At 36.0% G+C, this 26,029-nt stretch overlaps 1 protein-coding gene across 2 annotated transcripts in view; it reads right to left on the bottom strand.

The window, feature by feature from the left end:
- Window positions 1–284: 284 nt before the first annotated feature.
- LOC128993922 (serine/threonine-protein kinase tricornered) overlaps window positions 285–26,029 on the bottom strand; it is a 49,094-nt gene continuing 23,349 nt past the window's right edge. Inside the window, exons 1-12 of one of the 2 annotated variants that reach the window (XM_054418043.1) lie at window positions 15,997–16,126; window positions 15,211–15,346; window positions 12,106–12,280; window positions 10,199–10,282; window positions 9,070–9,150; window positions 8,346–8,506; window positions 7,473–7,612; window positions 6,162–6,265; window positions 5,317–5,392; window positions 4,187–4,310; window positions 3,105–3,295; window positions 285–1,344 (exon numbers count right to left, since the gene is read on the bottom strand). In XM_054418043.1, coding sequence (XP_054274018.1) covers window positions 1,229–1,344; window positions 3,105–3,295; window positions 4,187–4,310; window positions 5,317–5,392; window positions 6,162–6,265; window positions 7,473–7,612; window positions 8,346–8,506; window positions 9,070–9,150; window positions 10,199–10,282; window positions 12,106–12,280; window positions 15,211–15,335 — 1,377 coding nt within the window. In that variant the 5' untranslated portion in view covers window positions 15,336–15,346; window positions 15,997–16,126 and the 3' untranslated portion in view covers window positions 285–1,228. Of the gene's footprint in view, window positions 1,345–3,104; window positions 3,296–4,186; window positions 4,311–5,316; window positions 5,393–6,161; window positions 6,266–7,472; window positions 7,613–8,345; window positions 8,507–9,069; window positions 9,151–10,198; window positions 10,283–12,105; window positions 12,281–15,210; window positions 15,347–15,996; window positions 16,127–26,029 lie in introns of those variants that run through there. The other variant, XM_054418042.1, reaches the window with a different exon arrangement.

The following is a 26,029-nucleotide window of genomic DNA, read 5'->3' on the forward strand; positions in this document are numbered from 1 at the left end:
TTAATTGTTCTTTTTCTAAGGGACACATATTTTATTAAATCAATTTTCAAGCAGTCTTAAGAAAATTACCACAAATACCCAGGGCTGAGCTCAACTGTCAAAACAAGACATGTTACATAATAGTATCTTTTACTTACACTTACTGCTTTGCAAGAAAATGTGAACACATTAACCATTTAAATAGTTTAAAAAAAGATACAACATAACAGTTCAAACTATAACGTATATTTATTATAACTTGCCTTAAAATTACAGGGAAAACAAGGACAATAGAAACCAATATATATCAAAATACAATATTTACTCTTAGATGTCTTAAAACAAAAAAGCATATTTACAAAAAATCAATGCCTAAAGAGTGTAACACACCTAACAGCATCACAAATCAATGTCATTGGCTTAAACAATAAATAAGAAAGACAATAATTACAAAAGCATTAAAAGTGTATCATAACTATGATTATTTTTATAACTTAAAGTACCTTTGGTACGATGTATACAATATACTAAATCGATTCTAGTGATCTGGAAAATTATCCACTATTGATATCGTAAGTGTTGATGGTTTATCAGGGGAAAACAATCATATATTAAAAATCCACAGGTTGGCCAATATCAGCTCTTAGCTTAGCAACAACGAGATAACAAGTTACACACAACGGTCGGATCACAATTCCACACAAAGTACAAAGTTATCAGTGAGAAAATAGTTTCAAAAGACTCTTGTCACAGACTTTCTTACACAGATTTTTCCCAATCATCCACAACTAACACACCGTACAGAATTTTAAAAAGGTTTACCGTGTATTTTACACAATAACGAAAACAAAGAACTGTACCGACCGAATTCAAACCATCCAACCACCATATATCACTAAGTACATCTACTAATCTCATTCAAAAACATATTGAAATTAATCAAAGCTATTTGGTTTATCGATTAAAATAATCGTCCTCGAGCGATAACTTCGTGGAACTAAAAGCGGATGGCTACACACTAAGATTCGAACAATAATATATCGTTACGCTATAACAAAAATTGTACTACAAAAATATTGCCAAAGTTAAAAAATAATAAGATTTCCAAACATAACTGTAATAAAATTTTTAAAATATAAAAAAGACAAAGCTGCGACTAAATTGATTAGCTAGTAGGAGTGTTTTGCTACTTGTCCGGGCAGGATGTTGCTACACCCATTCACACATTGGAAGGTGATTGAGAGATCTGCTACTTTTTGGTGGGGGTTCCCCTCTGAGTTAGTCCTTCGAACCTCTTGAACGTATAGTTGATGAATACCCAGTCCTTATAAATGACTTCTTCGTCTTGCGGCAGTGGTGCGGATGCTGAAACAACACAATTCAAATATTAAAGAATTGGAAAAATAAATACAAGATTTCCCTAATTAGTAGTTTTCATATTTTTTTTTGTCCTAGGACGCTAGGCACGAGCCTGGGATTGTTTTTCACATTACTTCAGGCTAGACCTAGGGGTTGCGGCATTATCACATAGATCAAATCCATTGGTGACTTGGCGGGGATCGAACCCGGGACCTCAGGGACTGGAGTCCCGCGCTCTAGCCACTACGCCAGCTCACTCCCCAGTAGTTTCCATATAACCCTTACAACTGATATAAAATTGTAAAACTTCAAAACATTATTGGTACAGGCTCACTACTGACACTACTTCAGGGAATTCCCTATGAGTAGAAAAAAGTAATCATGGTAATCGTCATTAGATGAGAAGACCTATGTTTGGGACCTCAGGACTTTTTCATCTCAGAATTTACCCAGATAACAAAAGCATTGTCGTTCAAATAGTTACGTGTGTGTGTGTGTGTGTGTGTGTGTGTGTGTGACTCAGAGGCACAATAACTAATGTTTTGATAAAAATATTTAGATCTAGCTAGATGAAACCTGCAAATCTAAACGATATTTTGATTGAGTTGCCCACCAGCCCTATCAGGAAGGTTTTGTTTGTACCCCGTGAATTAGTTCAGACTTTTTTGGTTGACATAGTTAACAATGTTAATATAATTTTTTCCCATTCAAACAAGCAACGGATAATTCTTCAAAAAATTTTGCTACACTTCATGTTTTTAGAAATTTGCAGCTGCAAACCTAAGTAAATTAATTAATAAGTAAAAAGGCCTTTATTTACATGCAAGTTTTGTATGAAATGGTTTTGAAACTTACACAAGTCAAAACTAAAACTAAACTAGTGTAGTATATTTACATAATAATATACAGAACATTTCTACAAAATAAATTTACAACATATATTTTACATTTGATATAAAAAAATAAACCATAGTACCCCTTTCAAATTATTTTTATTTTACATTGGTTTTTTTCATTGCGCGCCGAAAAAGGAAAAATACTTTCTTCCAAACTAAAGGAAAGTGAAGCCTGGGGTCAGAGCGAGTACTAGACAGACAAATTTTCTCCCTGTACTTAAGCCTCTCGCTGAGGTACCGAGGCTCTCCCAGCTTGAGCACTTTTTTGACCAGGCAGAAAGTCAGCTTCCTACGTATATCATCTATTGGGAATAGTTTTGCAGCTTGTAGAAAGGACATGTGGTAAAAGTGATTTTTAAGGCCAAAAATGAACCTTAAAGCAGAAATTAGAATTCTATGAAGGATACCAATTGATTGAGATATATTATTTAACCAACAGGGGTCTCCCAACATTAGTTACGGGTGGACCGATACTTCTAGGTGTTGAAAGAGGCCACTTAAACTGTGAATTACATTGATGTACACATCCATAATGTAGTTAGTTAATTTATTTTGATTCAAGTAATGAAAAACTTAAACTAGGTAGTTGAAACAATACATTTTGCTGTTACTTTATCACTGAAAAAGGGTACAAGAAAAAAATCACAATCTCCCTCTACCTCTGCCACTACTTGACTGACTTAGACTGGGTGTTCTAAAAGTAATATTCCTTTTAATACGCTTTCTTTTAATCAACATTTAATAGATCACGTTGAAATTGGCATATTCTGCAGGTTTGCTGCAGCAGGGATATTTGACAGAGACCTATTTAATTGAACATCAAGTTTAAATTAAGAATTGACAATTTAGTAATAGAGGAGGACTACTTACGAATTTCTAGCTTGACGTCGGGGAAGTCATCAAAGTTGGACGTATCATCGATGGACTTGACCTCGACAGGTATAGCGGCCGGACGCTCACGGATGTGATCCCAATCGACCCCTCGGAAGAATGGAACACCACCTCTTAACTCGTCCACACCTCTTGCTGAGCCCAGCCTACGCTCACACTCACAGCAGAACCTGCGACGATACAACACTTGATTAAGATTTTAGATTAATTAACCAACAAATATGATAAAATAAAAACAAATACTCCTCAACAAGTGTACTTACCCAGCAGCTTACAATGTTTATTCATAAATGAAGGTTTTTAACAAACTCTAGTCACAGCCAAGCAAGGTATGTATCATCTAACACCAGCACCATCATCTTTACTTCTTTGACTATTATTCTAGCCATTTCTAACCTCTGTGTGACAATTAGTCTCATTGAGCAATAGTAGGTTACAATGTGAGGAAAAGTCTATTTGAAAAGTATGATTTGCTATCTCAAGGGAGTTTGTAAAAGGCCGTAAATATTTCCATGATGTAGGATGGCTGTGGCGTGGCGCCCATCACTTCCAATCAAGCCAGTTTTAGAATAAAGTTGTCATTGTTAGTCTTAATCATCTACGGCCAATTTGGCATATCATGTTCAGTCTCATTGCTATCAAAGCAAAATTTTCCTAACTGAAACGATACCATGCAAAATATTATAAACATCGTGCAAATGTTTACCACCTCATCTGAACTCCTTCCACCGCTTACGAACATTCTTACGCAGAAAAAAATCTGTCCGTGTTCACATCTGTCTCTAAAATGTTTTTAAACCTGATATGGAACGACCCAAGTTTGGATGATTCAGATCATGATATATTGAAATTTACAAGTAAGGTAGAAACAATAAGTGAAAATCTGGATGATTCAGATCATGATATATTAAAATTTACAAGCAAGGTAGAAACAATAAGTGAAAATCAATCTTTTCTAAAAAGAGGAGGCACACTGACAAACAATATCCATCTTCAGGAGCATTTTAGGTACCTAATGTTCTGTTAGGTAGGTATGGTAAGGTCTTCTTATCATTACGAACCTGGCTACAGCCTCCTTGGCCTCCTCAGAGATGGGTACCTCTGGAGGAAAAGTGAGGGTCTCCCTCCAGTTCATCACCTTGCGATACGTCTCTTGAGGGTTTTCACTGCAGAATGGAGGGTAGCCTGTGACAAGACATATCAGAAGGTTACAGAATGTTGGGTTAATTGTGGAAGTATATGTAGAAAAAGTAGTAGTTTTAGCATTCTAAATACTTACACATTCCTCATCAACCACGGGCATCTTACTAACTGATACTACTAGTTAGACTCTTTATGAGAGTGAAAGAGCAATGTACATGAGGGTAATGCAAGTGGGATATTCAATGACAATCTGTAAGTTGAAGTGGAATTTTTGCATCTTGGCTTGTTTGGTGAAGCGATGACTTGTATGGCTTGGTTTTGTGTTTTAAAGACTGGTAAAATTAGAGGTTGCTGGTGTTAAATTTATAGTATTTCTACTATACTTTAAAATATTGAAAAATAGTGGACGGTTCTTAAAATGTCTAACTGATCAAGTTATATTAAACAACAAAGCTGACTCAACTCAGTATTACTCTTAACACGTTCAAGGCAGCATGGGAGCAACCGCTCCCACAAGGAACCCTAATGCCATCCTGGTGAGTGCGCTCGCTCCCAAGCTGCAATGCGGCACACAATGATTTATTTTCAAGCCAGGATTAGAGCTAGAAATCTGAAACTTTCCACAGCACTGCTCAATAGTATACTGTATTTTGTGATGTCGTGGGTTTGCACTGGACAGTGCTGCTTCGACAGTAGGCATGGTGCTCTCAGTAACTAAGTCAGTAGTCAGTGTCAAGGCACTTCCGCAACTGTTTTGATCACTACTGTTTCAATGTTATTTTTTCTTCCAAAATGTCAGACCCAGATGATTCGGACTTAATGTATTTGATTTACATCCATCAATCAATGTTTATAATTGAAATAATAACTTAAATATTTTGATTTCTTACTTCGAAATGTTATAAGATTACTTTCCACAACAAAGAAAGAGAGGAAATTAGAATAATTTATGTGCATGTGAACTACAGTGGACAATATATCTCACAATCTTTAGAGTCAGTGGTTTACGGTTAATTTTCTTAGAGCAATGATGATACAATATACTGACCGATTAGCATTTCATACATTATAACTCCTAAACTCCACCAGTCGCAAGCTGGCCCATAGCCCGTCTGCAGGAACACCTATAACAAGCAACAAATACATCGATTTGACTAAATAGCAAATGAGCTAGTGATAGGTGGAACAACACTTAACCTAAGTTGGGTTCAATCAAAACTCATCATATCTTTTCTTAAAATACAAGTTTGCCTATAGGCCTAGCCTAAATATATTATTTTACTAACAATTTTTATCAAAAAGATATAAAAAGATAGGGAAGAAGTGAAAATGTAGCTCAAGAAAGTGACACCTGGAGGTAGTGTGTGGGTGAGGCCAAATATCTCTTAAGGTACCAGTGGCCCCTCCAGTAAGTAGGCACAAGTCACAATTTTTATCAACATAATTGTAGGCATTCCAGAATAGTCTTGCTTGTTCAAAAGAATAATGTTAACACCTGGTTACAATAGGAAACTTTTGACACTTGAGACTGTGGGATGTGTTAGAAAGTAGCAGAAAAACACTTAAATTTTCAGAATTATAATAACAAAGTAAGGGAGGAGTATTTTTGTGTTCACAATGATATAAGTGGTTATCAATGAGCCCACTATTTGCATTTAGAATTGATTTTATACTTATAGATATGGGATGAACAACAATAAAATAATTCAAGGGTTTTAAATTAAAGCAGACATTCATTAGTTTGCATCCTATCAATACAGATTTCTACAACTAACATTCTTAAAATAATCCGGTGTCTTAGGCCAACAATTAGGCCGGATTACTAAGGGTTACTGTAGTAATAAACACATTAGCCTATATTAAGTAAACCTTTCTGGTTCAATCAGTACCCACCTCAGGGGCAATATAGTCCGGTGTGCCCACTGTACTGTATGCCAATGCTCGACGGTTTTTCTTCCAACTCTCTGCCCTTCGCTTGCTGTCCATGGGGCTCGACGCTGCAACAAACGACAATCGTGAACAAAATGTACAAGATGTTTTTCGAATGTGACTAGAAAGATAATCGGTGACCAAGAAAAGCCGGACATTTTTAGCATTACTCATACTTTTGCTCATACTTTTTACTCATGATTTCTTTAAAATATACCTTTTATTACATTAAAAATCTTTGTAAACTCTTGCAATTTAAGAAATACATTATTAACTAAACATAGTTATCTACACTTGTCAGATGCCCTATACTTTTGAATAAAAATGTCAGTCAGTTCCACTTTCATTCATACAGGATTCAATAATTTTCTTCCATTACACGTGTTAGTATTTCTCAGCCCCATTAATTTTCACCTGGTTAGTTGCGACATTAAGATCCATTACGATTCGGGATTTGGAAGTGTAGACGCAAAATTTGAGAATGCCCAAAAGAACAAATTGACTCATTCCCAAATCTGGTGACCTTGGGCAACGGGATATTACGGAAACATGACAAAACCCTTCATAACATAATATTTGTTACGCTAACTCGAATTCGGACGATGTCTGAAATTTTTACCCACTTCGCGATTTGAACAGTAAGAAATAACCACGTCACGGAGTGAGCACTTTATTCGGACATTGGCAGAAGCTAAATTCCCTAGACCGTAGGGGTTCATGGTTGAATAGTAGTTTTAAACCAATTTAACATAACTGTCATGCGTTTACTATCTGTTAGCTCCGGTTTATGTTGGTCACCCAGGATATAGACTGTAGAGCTTCAATTAGACTTGCATTTGCTATTAGATTAGACCAACATCAAAAGTTATGTAAGGCTATTTTCCCCATCCACGACAAAGAGTAAGCTACTCTTGAAGATTTGAACCGCTAAATGGATTAAATTAAGATTGAAATCCGTTAAACCAAAAACACTACTCGTCTTCTCATATGGTCAAGTAAAAATCATTTTTGTTCTGAGTATCTGCTTATTTGGTTTTGTTTGAAAGAATCAACCAGGTCCAGGTAAAAAATAATCCAAAAATGGATCCATGCCATAAAGATTTTAGTAGGGTATTTTGGTTATGAACTTAACACTGACCTAATTATTTTCAAAAGATGAAAATGACATTAGGTTTAAAAACAAATGTTTAAAACACAATCCTCTAGAGAATCTTTTTAACAACTTTGAATCCATGGTTGGCAACAATACAAAATAATAAACGAGGAGGGACTCACTGAAGTCTGAAGGTTTTGCTTGGCTGAGATCTCTGTAAAAGTCAGTTCGATGAGACTTCTTGAGACCCGTACAGAGTCCAAAGTCTGACAGTTTGATGTGTCCTCTAGCATCCAGCAGGAGGTTGTCTGGTTTAATATCCCTGAAAAACAATAATGTAAAGTTAATACAATTCACCCCAAATTCGCAAAACTTACTTATTATAATGAATTTCACATTCGCTGTGTTGTAAAGGTCTTGTGGGAGATAATTGTGCTATTGATATTACTGGGAACATCATGTTTATTGTCAGGCGGGTTGTGTCAACTGTTCTCACAATCCTCAAGCAGGCGCTAAAGTACATTTAACCTATGTACATTTGAGTTTTTTATTGAGATGGAATAGTGTTTTGACTTAAGCTATGGCCACACTTGGCGACTCTATCGCCGCGACTTGGTCACTGGAGGTGCAACACTTTTGCAACTTCTAGCTGTTAGGGTTGGCATTATATTTAATGAGTGAAGAGGTTCTGTTGCTACTTACAGCATATATCTACAAAGGAAGAGGAAACACAGATTTGGAGTTCATTAATGAAACATTGTTATTTCCACGACATTGGCTTGGCACAACTTGAATATATTGGGGACCCCCTGACCCCTCATAAAAGAAACAGGTGGTGCCCAGAAAAATCAGTTGTGAGGCCATCCTTTGAGACTACCATTCGATATACAGTATATGGTTTAGGGGCTCTCAATACTGCATGGTGAACACGGGATGGAGTATAGAAATTTTATTTCAATTTTTAATTAATTTTCCATCACAAACTCCTTAGTAATTAGTCTATTCATTTACAAGGTTGAAATCTTCAAACTCAAATCTTTTCAATAATCACTCACCGATGGATGAAGCCCAGCTTATGTATAGAGTCGATGGCCAGGGCCGTCTCCGCGATGTAGAACTGTGTACACTCCTCACTGAGAGTATCCTTCTTCATCAGCAACGTCATCATGTCTCCTCCTGGGAGGAACTCCATGATCAGGTACAGGTTGATGGGATCCTGCAACAGACATACTTGATAATGGTCTAATGTTGATGCTTAAATTTAGTTTTTGTTGTAAAACTGTCAATGAATAGTCATTAACACTCCTAACTGAATATATCTTTCTTCATCATGTCTCCTCTTGAGAGGAACAGGGCCGTCGCTTCGGTGGAGGAGTGGGGCGACTCTGCAGCTGCAGGTGCCACAGCCAAAGTAGAAGAAACATTTGAAAAAATTCTGTTATGAATATATTCTTATTCTGTTCTGAATAGGCTATATTCTGAATTATTCTTGTTCTGAAAATATTCTCTTAAATTTTGAGAAAGCAGATATGCCATTGACTTTAAAAGCCAACCCATGTTTGGTAGGCATTTCGTAATCAAAATTAAGTTTGTTGCTGGTAGTCTAGCATAACTCACTCCCCTTGTTAGGAAGATGTTTTCCAGTCAGAGATTTATTCATTTGTGACAATATCCAAAAAAGACTATACCTGTCTATTGGAAAATTGCTCAATTTGTGATCAGTTAGAGACAACAGTAAGCTCTGAGTGCTGGTCACTACAATCTACAATATAAGCTCACCTGAAAGCTATAGTACATCTTGACCACCCATTGATGATCCGCCTCTACCAGGACATCTCTCTCTGCTCTGACATGCGCTACCTGTCACAGGACATTGCTTTTGTTTTAACTAACCTCTCTGTGCAAGTTTACATATTAAACATTTACCAACTGAATGGGCCTAATAGGAGAGAGGGTTACAGTTTACAATAATATTTGATTTGCAATCAAAAGGTATACTGTTGCAAAATTAATAGGTATTTTGTTGATGGGATTGTTCATGACAAGGCTCAACAAAAAATCGGTATTACAAAAGATAGACAATTATTGATAGGGAAGATGGTTTGTCCATGTCTAATTTTAATTGTTTACAAAATCAAAGGCAAAAACGAACACCACATTACCATACCACATTGAGTTAATGTTACTATGAGAATATGTTAATGTGGTATGATATTCTGACTTAGACTCACCACCGAATATAAGGAAATAAGTGGGTTGTAGTTTTTTAAAGTAGAAGAAAAATCAAATTTTAATTTCTATGTGAAACAAAATAATAACTTCATCTTAATTCGTTTGATTAGTGTGTTTTTAATTTTTTTTAGAGTATAGATAAAAAAAAACTTCTAATAACAGTTCTATGATAATTTTACAACCATATTGTATTCACAAACAGTTAATAATTAGCCTAAAAGGGAGCAATAGGTGTTTTGTTTCAATTGGAGAATATATCAAACCCAATAAAAAAATATTTTAAAATCATCAGCAATAGCTGTTATCCTGCTCGAACAGGCATTTAAACTCAACAAATTAAATTGTGGTTTTGAACAGCATACATGTCAGGTGTACATAGGTGTAGCATACATGTCAGGTTCAAAAAAAAAATGGGGGAGTGGATTACAAGAAAAAAAAATTAGCTTATTACCTCAGCGTGTAGACAAATTCCACAACACAAAGCATATTCCAACATTGTTAAGATATTGGCCGACGACTCACTGAGAATACAAATCTATCTGACTAATATCAGATTACTAAGTATGCAAATTTAGACAGATTCTACTATAATGAACTCTGAGAACATTTCCTACTTCTACCCAAGTGTGTATTTGAATAGTTACGAGACAAGTACTTAAACCACATTAAACATCACCTGTTCCTTCTCCAGCATGTCAGCTTTGCGCAGGATCTTCATAGCATAAACATGTCCTGTATCCTTCTTCTGTACCAGCCGCACCTGTGAGCAATATCATTCGTCGTTATTCATGTTTATTGTCAGCGTCAATGCAAAATTTGATAACATTTTTTTTTAGCTTTTGGTTGATTTATTTATCATCCGTATAGCATTTAATAGTAGGTACATTTTGTTTTCATCACTAGGAGTAAAAGTGGCTCTTTTTGGTACGCAATCGTGTTTTACAAGTGCTTGAAAATACAATGAAGTCCCAAAAAGAAACTTTCGCTCCGTGTGATGAACTATTTTCATCGTGCTGTGGAAATAACATTCTAATCGTTACAAATTTGGACCACATAATTTGTGGTTATACAAAGTCATCATCAATGTTTACATTTAAGTTGTTTACAAACATAAGTTAAAATATCGTGTGATTAGCAGCGTTTTCATAATGCACGGATAAAGTTATGAGGTTAGTGAACCGAAATTTACCATATGATTTTTATTTTATGTTCCCTATTTTGAAGTTACCCAAAAACGAAGAACTAAAAACAGTTTTTTTCCGGACAGTATGATGAAATGAATTTTGAAGTATGTTTCTTTTTAGTATATTAAGAGTGTGTTTTGAGGTATACATAAAATCTTGATCAGCATTGTACATGTTATTAAATTTACTGAAAGTACATAAAATATGTCTAACACTTTAAACATCTGATGATTATTGGAGTGTCCAAAAAAATCGATCACCACCCACCATCTTTTATAATGTATTTACCGTCTTGTGAGTCAACAGTATAAGTGTAAATACATATGCTCAAGTGTTATTATACATATTTTTATTTACTTACAGTTTTGAGGTATTATACTAACTATGTTGAAGTTAGTGATACAACAAGTCATACTTACTGCATTCATTATAACAAAAGAGCGAAGCATTGTAAAATGGACACTATGAGAGGAAAATATTTAATTGGACATCAACTAGCTCCCAAGGCTTAACAAACGTAAAACATGCATCTTCAAAAATACTTAAGTAAAACCTATGATCCTTTTCAAAGTGAACTCTACTACAAATGCAATCACTAACAACAACAAAATTATTAGCATGTAGTGCAATCAAATAAAAAATAGCTATTGATTTGTTACTACAGTATAACCCAAGTTTGTAAAAGATAACTTTGTTTACAAAGTAAATACCATATTAGACTAATATTTCATATTAGACCATATTTCATTTAAACCCAAACAAACTGATCACTAAGATAAGGTTGTTTTAATTAAAATGTCATAATTAACTGGGCTTTGCTTTAGTATAAGGTAGAGTAAATAACTGCATTTGATTCAGCTAGTCGGGTACATTTAGCTCATATGTTATTCTTACTTCACATTCTAAGAGTAAATGTCAAGCTTGATGTGGTTAGTCACAAGTTTGGTATTTGAGGATTGATTGCCTGCTGACATTTATATGAAGGAAATGTAGGCCAAATAATACAATTTATATATAGCTTTACAGGGAAATTAATATAAATGTTTATTTCTCGAATCTAATTTACCTAAGTGGTTTATTAAAAATTAGGCAAAATAAAATTGTGTATACTAGTTAACTAAATTGGTGATCCAAACAGCCAGATTAATAAATTTTAAAAGAAACCACATACTTAATTTGTATACTAATCCTACTCATGATTGACAAATACTTCATATCAGTAATTCACAAAAAATCGCTTTTGAATAAGAACAATTTTTTCAAGAAAGTTGGAACTACTACCAATTAAAAGAAGTACAACAGCTTGTTGGATGTTGAATCTAAGTGTGATAACTGTGTGTTATTGTCAAAACTTATCAATAACAGTTACGGTACCGAAGGGATGTAAACCATCACTCACCTCTCCAAACGCTCCTCTACCAATGACTTTTAGAGGTTCAAAGTCCTCGACCCCGAGCCTGGACCTCTTGAGTCGCAGGAACTCCGTCTCCTTTTGTGCGTGTTGTTGCCTTTTCTCCTGCTTTTGTGCTTCTGACAGTCCTTCATCTTTGAGTGATTCTTCTAACTTTGCTAACCTGCAAATAAATAAAATCTCAATAATTATGAGGAAGTATTTTGCTCAAGATCAAGCATAATTTAACTTGAGAGTTTCTAGTTCATCTGTATTTTTCTGAACCATAATTTTGAATAGCAAATACATTACCTTTACAATTAAAAACATCCAGTATTTAAACAGGAAAAACAATTAGGGGCCTATTATCGGTTACTAAACCATATATAAAAATCAACTGTTTATTTAACGTAATTGTGGACTGATAGACATTTGTATGACACCAGGGTCAATATTTTGAGATGAAGGACGGGTGTTAAATGAATAAGACGATAATTTTGGTTACTGACTAGGATCAGCTAGTTATTTGACTTGAATCCTCTTCTTTTTAAGCCCAACGATCATGAGCAGCCAAGTTTACCTTTGGACAATCCGGTGTTACTAACTTTTTTGGGATGAAACAGGTAATCTCTTGACTATCAGACAAGAATCAGATCTCAGCTACATTGTATGGCAATTAAATAGTGTTAAGTTTTAATGACAATAGTGACTCATGTATTTTTACAGTATTTGAGTCAGGGCCGGATTTCCCAATAGGCCCGGTAGGCCCGGGCCTATGGGCGCATGGTCCCAGAGGGCGCACGGCCGAGAGTAAATTTTTTTATACCTAGGCTCTCTAAAATAAAAAGTCATAGTTGATAAAAAAAAACTCCAACGCATTGTGATTCTGAATTTCATAAGAAGATATAATTGTTAGGAAATTTAAACTATTTTCAGAATTATGTATCAATTTCATTACAAAATTGGTAAAGATTAAAGAACATTGGTTATACGGGAGTAGGCTCAAGGGATGTTGACGATGACGAGCGCCCAAGGGGTATGCTGGCTCGGGCTCGGTACTACTGATCAGAGTGATTAGGGGCGCATGCGTGCTAGACATTGTTACCACTCTCACCTCAAAAGTTAAAAGTCTTTTGATTAGTTTACAACAATCTGCAGGATCAAGTTAAAATATATAATAAGTTGTGTTGAATATTAAAACAACGATGTATTTACCTTTAAAATTAACGAAAAAATATTAATCACAGTTTGCATTAGATTTTAGATTAATTTTTCTAAAACATCCCTCCAAAACATCAGTAATGCTGTAATTTTCTCCTCAGACCTAAGTAAGGTCGGTACGGTTGGCCGGAATATTGCTCTGTTTTGCTTTGGAAACATAACCTAGATGCAGTACGACCATAGATTGAATATTACTCAAGTCGACTTCTTATGACATTGTTAATTCAAAATTTTTTCATGTCTAGCTCATGTTGGTGACACTGGACGTTAGTTTTGACGTAATTTTGTTTCTATTATTTTAGGGTAAGTTCTATAATGTGTGTTTCAATTTCTAGTAAAATAAACAGGAGACGACCTATTTTTAATGATAAGATCGTTTTATTTTGGATAAACTAGGTTTAAACATAGATAAAACATACTCCTTAAACAAAATAACAAGAATTGTTTTCAGCTAATCCAAAATGATGACAAATCTACTAAAGGAGTAGGTTTAATCTATGGTATGACGTACTGTATGGAGTTCATGTTTTTGGGCCTGGAATTGGAATCAATGGCCATGTTTTTTTTTGCAGGAATGCTCGGGTGGTTGAGTTTTTTGTTTCAGTCCCACCACGGCCACAAACGTGAGCATTTATTAAAAGCATAAAATTGCTAAAAGTGTTTAAGACGACATATTGTTAAGGCTAAACAAGTCAATTCTAAAAAAACTTGCTCTGATTTCAAAGAGGAGTGTTATTCAAGCAGTTAACTTAGGCCTATGAGAATTATATAGTTTTTAATAAAGGTTTGAAGAAATGTGACCAGACTAGGGGGCGGAAAATTATTTGGGCCTAGGGGCGCAAAAATGCTAAATCCGGCCCTGATACTTTACATAGTACAGTAAGGAATAATAATATTCTGAACTGTTTAAAATATTACTAACGTAACAGCCAATGGAAGCGGAACAAATTTGAACACACCTCACACAGTAATATTCATGTGACAGAAATAAGGTGTGCCACCTTTACCACAACATGAGTCAGCCACGGCTTATTGAAATCATAAGAGAACAATGGTGTGTAAAGATAACCAAATGTGAGATCTGGATAAAGAGTAAAATAAGAAATAACAGATCTTGGGTTTACTAAATAAAAATGTATCGTAACAGTTGATAAAAAAATTACGTTTTCTGATAATTTAACTTTCGAATGTCTGATTAAATGGGGAAGATCAGATTGTGTTTGATTGGTAATGAATTCCAAATTTTTTAGTGTTTTTCATGATGCATTTATATTTTACAAGTCCCAGGCACATGTTAGAATATATGTGCATGGGACAATACCTACGGCTGCTTTTGCATAGACCATAATATGCAAGTACTTAAATACTCAAGAAATAAGTCCTCACAAGAAACGTTTTAGGCAGAAACGTGCTTACAGCATTTTACTTATAGGTCACATACCTTTTTTTGACATCAATCCACTATTGATTAATAAGATGACAGGTTTTGACACTTATTTTGGACTAGTTTACTTTACACTTTTGTTTGGCCGGCCATGTGAATCATGTTAACTTATTGTAATTTGATGTTTTGTGCAACTTGAATCAATATAGGCTCTAAGTGCATCTCGACGTTAACCAACACACCAGGAATACACGATGAATACTCTGACAATGATTATTCTTAGTTAATAACAGAAATTTGTTTTAGACCCTTTAAACTGTATATAAAACTTACAAAGCACAGTTATATTATATGTTAATTTTGTCTTTTTAAAGGCGCCCTGGCCTCTCTCGTCTCTTTAGGCATCTACGGTATCAATCCTGGAGGTAAGAATGAACTAAATTGACTTGGTTTTCACTAGGATAAGCTTAGTTATCTAATGATTTCAATCACTTGATTTACACTCTGACCTCTGTTTGCGCTCGATGTGCTGCGCGATGAGATTGCTGTAGTAGTTCTCTAGCGTCACTTTGGCCTTGGTAGCCTTGTCCAGTGTATGTCCACTGAATCTGATGTTCTCAGTGGCTGTGCTCATCTCCAATATACCTGTAACAATGTCAAACTATCACAACCGCTCAAAATGACTGCACAAAAAATGTTTGATGGCAAGTGCAGATGAGTATAATCATAGACTAAGCAACGAAGGGAGTATGTTTAATCTATGGTATAATGTTTTAGTAGGAGATAGATATTTTGGTCAGGGTGCCGTGCATGTGATTTGGGGTTTGTTTGAAATTAAAATGTTGTGTTCTGAGAAATAAAGCGTGGAGTTGAGGTCAGATGTTTCAAGAATGCAAGAACTTTATTCGCCATAAAATAAATGATAATTTAAATAGTATGTAGGCCTAAATTCAACAAAATTGTGTTCCTTTCCAATTCTATCTTGTGCCGGATGACTGATACTTAATTAGTTAAAATTGAAAAGTAAAATTTCACTGATTCTGAAAAGGAATTTGAACGAGAATTACTGCGCCTTCACAAAAATGTTTGACCTCTTAATAAATACAATTATACTTTTAAATAGTACGAGATTAATTTAATAGGAATTCGAACATGTAAATGTTCACACTATTTAAAACGTTCTAACTTCAATTGTAATAAAGCAACAATTAGGTTGTTAGGTCGAGTTTAGCCAAAATTTCATAATTACCAACAATTTAACTAAATTTGAATATCTTAGCGAGCACACTGCCTACCTCGGTGTGCAAAAACCGGCGGGAATGGGAACGGTACATCAACATCAACGGAGGATTCGTGGAAGAAGAGCAGCTAGAGGCTGTAGATCGAGATCATACAGTGGAAACGAAGTACCGTAAACACCGGGGAACGAACGGGAACGGAACAAACTAGACCGGAGAGAGGACAAAGAAGAAAGAACAGCTGAGAGCTGACAGGAGAACGGCGAACCAGCTGACGGGACTAATGTGATATAACACGTGAACAGCTGATCTGATACAAAGGCACACCCCCACCACCCCAATACAGGTCAACACAGTCCATTGTTGTCCATGGACAGAATTTCTTCGGAATTGTGGAATCTTTTAGTCGACTGTGATAAAAGAATGTAATGTAAGAAATTGCACAAAGGAAAGTTTGTTGGTTGGTAAAATAAAAGCCACTTTTACAATTAGCATAATTTTTTCGAGTTTTTGGTAATGTTGAATGGTTTTTATACCACTATACGAAACAGCTAATCTTAGTCAGTGAGGAATTTTCTTAACTCATTTCGTTTACCAATACTCTTAATTCATGGTGAAATACGTCTTAATTGCGTTCCCATCTCGTAGAAACAAAATAGTGATGAATGCTTAATGTTTAAAATTGTATTAGGTTTGTTATTGCAGATTTAGTAGTTTCAAAGTGTTGAACTCTCCGTGTAGCAAACCCCATGATGACATCTTTTGACGTGCGTTATATACTTTAACTTTTAACTATTTCGCTTGAACATGCATAGTAGTTAACGTCAAAGGGTGATCGGTGATGCATGACTCAGCTATCATGTTTTACGAATAGAGACAATAAATTTTTTTTTTTTTTTTTTTGTTACAGGGGGTACTAATAACAACATAATAAACTCCTATATAAATGTGTTATCCTTATGCATAGCCCAAAGACTATTTCTATGTATACATCTGTAGGAATATGTAGAGCTCGCTTTTATTTACAATTCATTTCTTGTTATTTCACCGTCCTTAAAATATTGGATAAAAACCAAATTGTATCAATATAGGAGATCATCGCCAATCCCCGGACACGACAACATGGAGAGGACCGGATAAACAGCATGAGTATAGAACTGAAAATTTTAGTTTATAATGTTTGCGGCCTAAAGGCCAAGATTAGTGATGGCCATTTTGTTAGTTTACTTAATAATTATGATATTGTAATTTTACTAGAAACATTTATTTTAGAAAAGGATAGAGATTTAATTGTAAATAGCTTTGCAGGATTTATTGTACATTTTAATTTTGCAGTAAGGTCGTCCCATTTTGGAAGAGGCAGTGGTGGGTCGCTCTGTTTAGTTAATTTAAAATCTAAGCTACTAAGTAAAATTGAAGTGTTGGAAATCGAAAACTATAAGATTTTTAAGATTAAAGATAGTAACAGTATTGATGATGGTTGTATCAGGCTTCTCCCAGTTTATCTAAATTTTGGGAACTGGGATAGTGAATTTGAGAAACTCACAACTTTTTTGTACAATAATGATTTTAAAAACTTAATATTGTTAGGGGATTTAAACGGGAGAATTGGAAGAGAACAAAGCCTGCCTAATGAAGTAATCCCGGAGACAATAAAGAATGTTAATTTTGAGAGGTATTCAAAGGACTTAATAACAAATCAGAAAGGTCGTAAAGTACTAGAATTAATGGATAATCTGGGTCTAATAGTATTAAATGGGAGGACTTACGGAGATAAAAATGGGGAGTTTACTTTCGTGGGTCATATGGGAAGCTCTGTCATAGATTTGGTGGGAGTGTCAATCAATTGTTTGCATGCTGTCAAAGATTTAAATGTGTTAAGTTTTGTAGGATCTGACCACCTTCCTGTTGACCTTAGTTTAGAGATAATAGCTCCTAGAGCCGAGGATGAGATTGAGGACAGGGAGGAGAGTAATAAGATATTTTTGCTTCCTAGATTAAAGTGGGTAGATAATGATAAGGAGAGGTATTGTAAAGTAATTGGCGAGAAACTATTAAGTGTGCAATTAGGAGACGACGCACAAAGGAATGTCGATTCAATTATAGGCTGCATCACTGAATCAGCGCGAACTAAACAAGTTGTACCCAAGAACAAATGTCTTATCAGTAAAAAGGCTTGGTTCGATAAGGAGTGTCAGTCAGCTCGTAGGCGCTCATTCAAACTCTTGAATAAGTTTCGGAAAACTAATTTAGATTTAGATAAAGTAAAATACTTGGAGGTGATCAAATTATTTAAAGCACTTTGTAAAAAAAAGAAAAAATCTTACTACAATCAAATTATAGATAATGTGTCTCAAGTAACGAACAGTAAGCAGTTTTGGAGTGCAATAAATTCTTTCAAATGTAAAATTTCAAACCAAATTGGTAAAATTGCGACACAGGATTGGACGAAGCATTTTAAGAGTTTATTAAATCCACCCTTGTTAGTATCTACTGTTTCGTATGCACAGCCAGTAGTTTGTGACGAATACCTCGATGCAAATATTTCACTAGATGAATTAAAAGCTGTGTTGTTAAGGGTAAAAAATGGCAAAGCACCTGGCATTGACAGGGTGCCATATGAGTTTTTTAAAAACGCACCGGATGAATTACTTAATAGTCTTATTTATATTTATAATAGTATTTTTGAGAGTGGCAATGTCCCACAAACTTTCAAGGAGTCTATTATTTTTCCTTTACATAAAAAAGGCAACATTAATGACGTCAAAAATTATAGAGGGTTGTCCTTTATCAACTGTGTAGCTAAGATTTTTATAAACATTTTAGATTCAAGGTTAAGTAATTGGGCTAGTGATAGGCAGTTAATAAGTGAGTTTCAGGCGGGATTTAGGAGAGGTTATTCAACCATCGACAATATCTTTAACCTAAATGCGATTGTGCGCCTAAGGCTGGCAAGGACCGGAGGTAAGCTATATGCTTTCTTTGTTGACTTCTCGGCAGCATTCGATACTATTGATAGGAAGTCGCTACTGTTTAAGTTATCCTGTATAGGTGTTTCAACAAAATTTTTAAATATTTTTAAGAACTATTATGATGGTACTAGAGCGGGTGTGTGGTGTGGAGACAGTGTGACAGCAAATTTTGAAACTTCGACAGGTCTTAGGCAAGGATGTTCTGCGAGTCCTTTAATGTTCACTTTATTTATTAATGATCTTCCTGAGGCACTTGGTGGCGGCTGTAATTTTGGAGGGACTAGGATAAACATTCTTTTATATGCCGACGACGTCGTGTTGTTAGCGCCTACGTCCACCTGCTTACAACTTATGATAAGAAATTTAGAAACTTACTGTGAAACATGGAATTTGAGAGTTAATCTTGAAAAATCAAAAATAATCGTTTTCAGAAATGGGGGTAAATTGGCCTCGTCAGATATATGGTGGTTCAATGGGAAACGTGTAGAAGTAGTAAACAGCTATAAATACCTCGGAGTGTTATTCACAGCGACGTTATCTTGGCAATCACATTTTAAAGATAAAGCGAGGCAAGCAAAATTAGCAATTAACTCGGTGTGGAATAACTTAATCAATAATAAATCTGTGCCTTTATCATCTAAAATTATGTGTTTTAATTCCGTCATAAAATCAATTGTTAGTTATGGGGCTCAGGTATGGGGTTGCTTCGAATCTGATTTCCTAGAATCCGTTCAAAAATTGTTTTTAAAGAGACTCTTCCGGTTGCCTTATAACACGCCAAACTATGTGATTTATTTAGAAAGTGGATTTAAAAAATTGTTTTTTTATAATATGATTACGAATTTAAATTACCTATTAAAAGTACTACATTTCTCCGATAATAGACTTCCTTTGATTCTAGCCAAACAAATTATAAACCAAAACTTAGATTGGTGCAGACAGTGGAAGATGCTAGGTGAGAAGGTAGGGGTCGATGTAGATTTTGGATCAGAGGCGGTAAAATCGAGATGTCTGACGGTGGTGGAAAAGCTGAGTGACGTATGGATAGGAGAGTGTATAGGGCGCGCACGCACGTCCATTCACCACAGTCAGCTGATCAGCCTCGACCTTGGCCTTGAACTTGGCGATAGAAGCTACCTTACTGATAACGCCGATGTCAGCTTCGTTTCCTGGATAATTAAGGCTAGGGCAGAGCTGCTCTATTTGAATGGTAAACCTTGGTCAACGGGAAATAAGTTCTGTTCTCTTTGTAATATGGGTGAAATTGAAACCACATTTCATTTCATCGCTATTTGTCCAATTTTAAGTAATCTTAGATTAACATTTTTACACAATAGAGTCCTTTCTGAACGGGATTATATTAGTTTTTTAAATGGCAGGGATTGGCGAGCGTTAGTAAATTATTTAAAAAACGCCTGGCAATACAGGTGGATTTTAATACAAGAATTTAACAATTAAGGGGAAAAAAAAATTAAATATCGTACTCTTCCAAACTTCTAAAAAAAAACAAAAAAAAAACCGATATAACTAGAGAAACTGGTTGGATTGTATTATATTTCTTAACTTTAAAATATTGGCCATAATTGTTAGTTTAAGGAAAGATTTATAATTTTATTTTAAAGGAATCCAATAACTGTTTTGATTTAGTTTTAGACGTGCCAACCCGGCAGACGACCGAGAGGTCATTGCTGTAGCGCGTAGGCACGTCCCCTGCGTGGGACGAATTATTGTGCACTGGGTATTTTGGAAATAAAGCGCTTTTTCTTTCTTCTTTCTTTCTTTCTTTCTTTCTTCTATACTTTAACTTTTAACTATTTCGCTTGAACATGCATAGTAGTTAACGTCAAAGGGTGATCGGTGATGCATGACTCAGCTATCATGTTTTACGAATAGAGACAATAAATTTTTTTTTTTTTTTTTTGTTACAGGGGGTACTAATAACAACATAATAAACTCCTATATAAATGTGTTATCCTTATGCATAGCCCAAAGACTATTTCTATGTATACATCTGTAGGAATATGTAGAGCTCGCTTTTATTTACAATTCATTTCTTGTTATTTCACCGTCCTTAAAATATTGGATAAAAACCAAATTGTATCAATATAGGCCCTATGCCCCTCCTTATCCAAAATAAAACACACACTGTAAAATTCACTCTAAAATAATACAATCAGTATGAGCGCTCGCAAATGTAACCAAATCAAACCACACATCAAAACATGGTTCTGATTTATAGATTAGAAATCTATTTTCAGTATCAAATGACAATGTTGTTCCTGTATACTCAATGATAATAACAACTAATTACCTTGCAATGAATAAAACCACAATTTCACCACTGAATAAAAAAATCAATCACACAATTTCAAATATAATATTCTTAACGAGTTTTCATGAACGGGTCAACGTGTAACAAGTGAAAACAGCTGATCGCAACTCTCCCACTACCACCCCCACCCCCTCCTTCTACCACCAGATATAGGTCAACTCGGTATCGGTAAACAGGACGAGAGTCGAGTGAAGCTACTTTGTGTCGTTGTCAGTGTCAGGAGTAGGACTCAGACTAGGAAGTAGGTTACGACAGTCCTTGGCCGTTGGGCAACACAACACAGATAGCAGCTATCTACGCGGTGTTGGCGACAAAGGCGAGCGTGTCGCGTGTCGCAACATAACCGATACAGACATAACACGTGTACTAAATGGAGAAGGGCTTCGTTTAACTATTCAATATTATTACCATTGTTGGTGACCAGACATTGAGACAAATAGGGGAAATAAAGACTTCCCATTAAGGAATGGGACTTGGTAAACCTCAATTGCACTAAAATTTGCCATACGTGTTAGTTTCCCGGGATGTTCGCCAATTTTGCTTCAAATGTTCCGCGTGTTCCTACACCGCAAAAGCTCTTGGTCCAGCAAAGTGCCTCGGCTTGAAAACATTACTAAAATAACTTTGTAGTTTGTCTATGCATTTTAATTTATAATCTAACACCCAAGGAGGGGTGTCCCTATTTTGCTTGGTAAAAATTGCAACTCTTGGGTAGGTGAAACTCCTGGAAATTAAAGTGGGAAAAGGTCCTAAACCAAACAATCAATGTTGTTGTAGGACCGAAAATCGACAATGACCAATACTGCATAGCGAGCGACTACTCTTTCCTTCAGCATTACCAGATGGGACCGTTAAAACTTCAAAAGAAAAAAAATCTTGCCAACTTAAATAAACGAGATTGATTTCGCTATTTCTGCAAAAAAAGTTGTATACATGGTTTTAGATTTTAGAGAAGTGACTTACGACAGTGAGACAGACACGGACATTTCAAATTATTTAAATTAAAACTTGTACCATACGCAAAATATACAATACAAGAAACAATCAATACACTTCTACATTGTACGCTATACTCCAAACTAAAATGAATAGCTAAAATGTTATTACAAAACATCCATATCGACCACTGTCAATCTAGTTACCGACATGTACTGATATGAACGTTATCCGCCATCCGTTATTGCAAGGTGATGTCGACCCAATTGCATTCATTATTTACGGACGGTCAGTCGTAGACCCGCCTCACACGCGACGATTTAAAATAATGGACGATTCGCGATCAATATCCACCTGCTTGCTGCTTGCTGCTTGGTGTAGCTGATAAACTGCTGTGCTGCTAACTGCTGTGCTTGACAGCAACAGCTTGACTCAGCGGTAAACCCAGGTTAGCAAACTTGACGGCAATTTCCGCTGATAAAACGTTTATTTCTTTCCAGCTTGAGCATTTCAATGCGGCGACACGAATAGATTAAACCTAATTATCCAACTTCCATCAAACATGTATAACAGCAGTATAGTCGATTGTGATTAGGTTAAGACTGGTCCTTAGTTACAATAAGTTAGTTCAAGCCAAATTATCAAGGGCAGCTGGATACAATTTAGAAACTGTCAAATATGACCGATCCTTCTATATACGAGCATTTCGACCGTTTCACAATATTTAACGTCAAGAAATCAATATGTAAGACTAATTTTCACAAAATGTAAACCAATTAACTGTTATGCAAACCTGCAATACACTTTTTAGATTGCACAACCACTAGGAAGCAGGGTAAATAATCCTCCTACTTCGAATCAAATAAATACTTAATACATCTCGTGGTTTCTGTCCTGGAGTTTCGCGTTTAAGTCCAGGCAATCACCAACTGTTTGAAGCCTACCACAAGCTGGAGGTCCACCTATCCACTAAAAGCCATAGAATTAAATTATATTCAATACTTTGAAATTTACATTCATGCTATCGCCACATCGGAACTTTCAACTCAATGTACTAAAATTTGCCTAGGAACAACAATAATCTCTGTGATAATTTCTAAGACTACTCGTAACGCAAGCCAATTTCTTGCAATTTCCCCAAAGTATTTTTTGTAATACGTTGTTATGCGTTGCATGTATTTCCTCAAACGAAAAAAATAAGTTTTACTTTAAAATATAGTGAAAATCGCATAATGTAATAAGAATACGACAGCACTGAGTGGTGTAATGCCTATTGGGGTCGCAGAACTGTCGACGAGTTTTCTAGATGTGGGAACAAGTCAAGGTCCGCACGCTTGAATGGGTTGTACGGTTGTACTCGTACTTCGTACTTGGCTAATCTTATCTCACAAGGTAAACTTTTTACATTTTACCTCCTTTTTGTAATGAATTCTCACCACAAGTAGGTACTTTGAGGAAATCACGACAGTAAAAGGTTCAGTGGAAAAGCTCGTATTGAGAATCAAATAAGCTGGGATAATTTGTAGAATTTGAGATGAATATATAGAGCTCGAAATTGACAAGTAGTAAAGACATGGGGTTAGGCAAACGGAAAGGTAACAAAATTGGTTATGACTATGGGAAAACAAAGTCATCGTGGTATAAACACGGAGGGGGTAGCTATGTAACTAAGTGGAAAGTGTAATAATTAAGAGAAAGTGTTCAGGTCTAAACTGCAGAATTACCTGTGAAATTACAAAATTAGATCAGTAACTTCACATGTAGCACATGACCTAGGACCTGAAGAGTAGCAAATGATCTGAGATGAGGTAAATAAATAGCTCTACCTGGCACTTCCTAAGGCTCTTCTACAGGAACGCTGCTTTTATTTACCATCGAACGCATTTAGGAAAAGCTGATCAGTCTCTTCACCATTGCGAGCACTCATAACTAGTAATCCCTTAGATTGAAGCGAAAGCCAAGACTTATGGAAAGTCCCCTTCCGTTCTATCAATAACGGGTTCTATTCTGGTTTTGTTAATCGAAAATTGTGTACTATTGACATTACACGTAGGCCCAAACTCTCGCTTAATTGAAGAAAATTCAACAGAAATTCTGATGTATTAATCAGTTTCAAAATAATGTAAATATATTTTAAAGTAAAAATACGATTACATATTATTTTAAACACTCACAAATTTTTAATCGTGAACGTGTGACGTTCGTTTACTGAGAAGGCACACAGAAGTTGTATGCAAGAATCAAAACCGTGACTGCAAACACACGATTGCGTGCTCTTATCTTGTACGAGATTGAGTCACAGATTTAGACATTCAACTAACCGGAAATTTCAAACGGTCTTGCCACAGAAAAGGTTTTCTTTCATATCCAGTGTTAGCGCAAATGTAGACTAAACAACACCAGTTTTGTTTCTTTTAAAGCCAAACTTTAAATCTAAAATATGTTTCTAAATAGCTAGGTTCGGTTTTTATTTACTTAATTTAGTTAGTATAGTATCCTAAAAATATTGAGTTCGTAATTAGAGGTTCAGTTAATTGGCTTGTAAAACCTTCGAAGAGTCATAGGCTAACCCCTAAGCAGTTTTGAATCACAAAGCAAACATTGTTGGTGCTGTTGGGAAGAGTCCAACTTCGAGTTGTCCTAAAAAAGCATTCCACGAAATCACCCAAATTGAAGTTGTACTTTGATAGTCCGACGTAGGTATGCAAACGGCACAATGTATACAAGATTTCTGACACTTATCCAAAATATATACAGTTTATCACGTAGTTTTACCATTGTATAATAATTTTAACATATTCTACCAATTCGTGGTAGTTATGATTTTGCTGCCACTGGATTACAGCGGAGCCATGTTGTCGCTGATGTCACCGAGGACGAGCGATATAGTGAGCGAATGATGCACAGTGTGGACGGAATACAAATCCGTAGGATAGGCCAACAAGGCCAGTGGGGCGCGGGTGAAAGTCTGCCGAGACTTGAGAGCGTATGGCGTCATCTGCTTCCGCGCCAACAGACACCGAGGTGCTCCTACAACTGATAACAGAGCAACGACTCTGATAACACACGAGAATGGCTCAAACGTATCTAAAGGAGCAAACGTAACTTGGTCCAGGTAGCAAAGTCTACCAGTCTTGAGAGCGTATGACGTCATCTGCTTCCGCGCCAACAGACACCGAGGTGCTCCTACAACTGATAACAGAGCAACGACTCTGATAACACACGCGAATGGCTCAAACGTATCTAAAGGAGCAAACGTAACTTGGTCCAGGTAGCAAAGTCTACCAGTCTTGAGAGCGTATGACGTCATCTGCTTCCGCGCCAACAGACACCGAGGTGCTCCTACAACTGATAACACAGAGCAACGACTCTGATAACACACGAGAATGGCTCAAACGTATCTAAAGGAGCAAACGTAACTTGGTCCAGGTAGCAAAGTCTACCAGTCTTGAGAGCGTATGACGTCATCTGCTTCCGCGCCAACAGACACCGAGGTGCTCCTACAACTGATAACACAGAGCAACGACTCTGATAACACACGAGAATGGCTCAAACGTATCTAAAGGAGCAAACGTAACTTGGTCCAGGTAGCAAAGTCTACCAGTCTTGAGAGCGTATGACGTCATCTGCTTCCGCGCCAACAGACACCGAGGTGCTCCTACAACTGATAACACAGAGCAACGACTCTGATAACACACGCGAATGGCTCAAACGTATCTAAAGGAGCAAACGTAACTTGGTCCAGGTAGCAAAGTCTACCAGTCTTGAGAGCGTATGACGTCATCTGCTTCCGCGCCAACAGACACCGAGGTGCTCCTACAACTGATAACACAGAGCAACGACTCTGATA

Source organism: Macrosteles quadrilineatus, unplaced genomic scaffold (assembly GCF_028750875.1).
Source record: "Macrosteles quadrilineatus isolate MER2022 unplaced genomic scaffold, UCM_ALF_1.0 Scaffold_5__1_contigs__length_97177068, whole genome shotgun sequence".
Lineage (NCBI taxonomy): Eukaryota > Metazoa > Arthropoda > Insecta > Hemiptera > Cicadellidae > Macrosteles > Macrosteles quadrilineatus.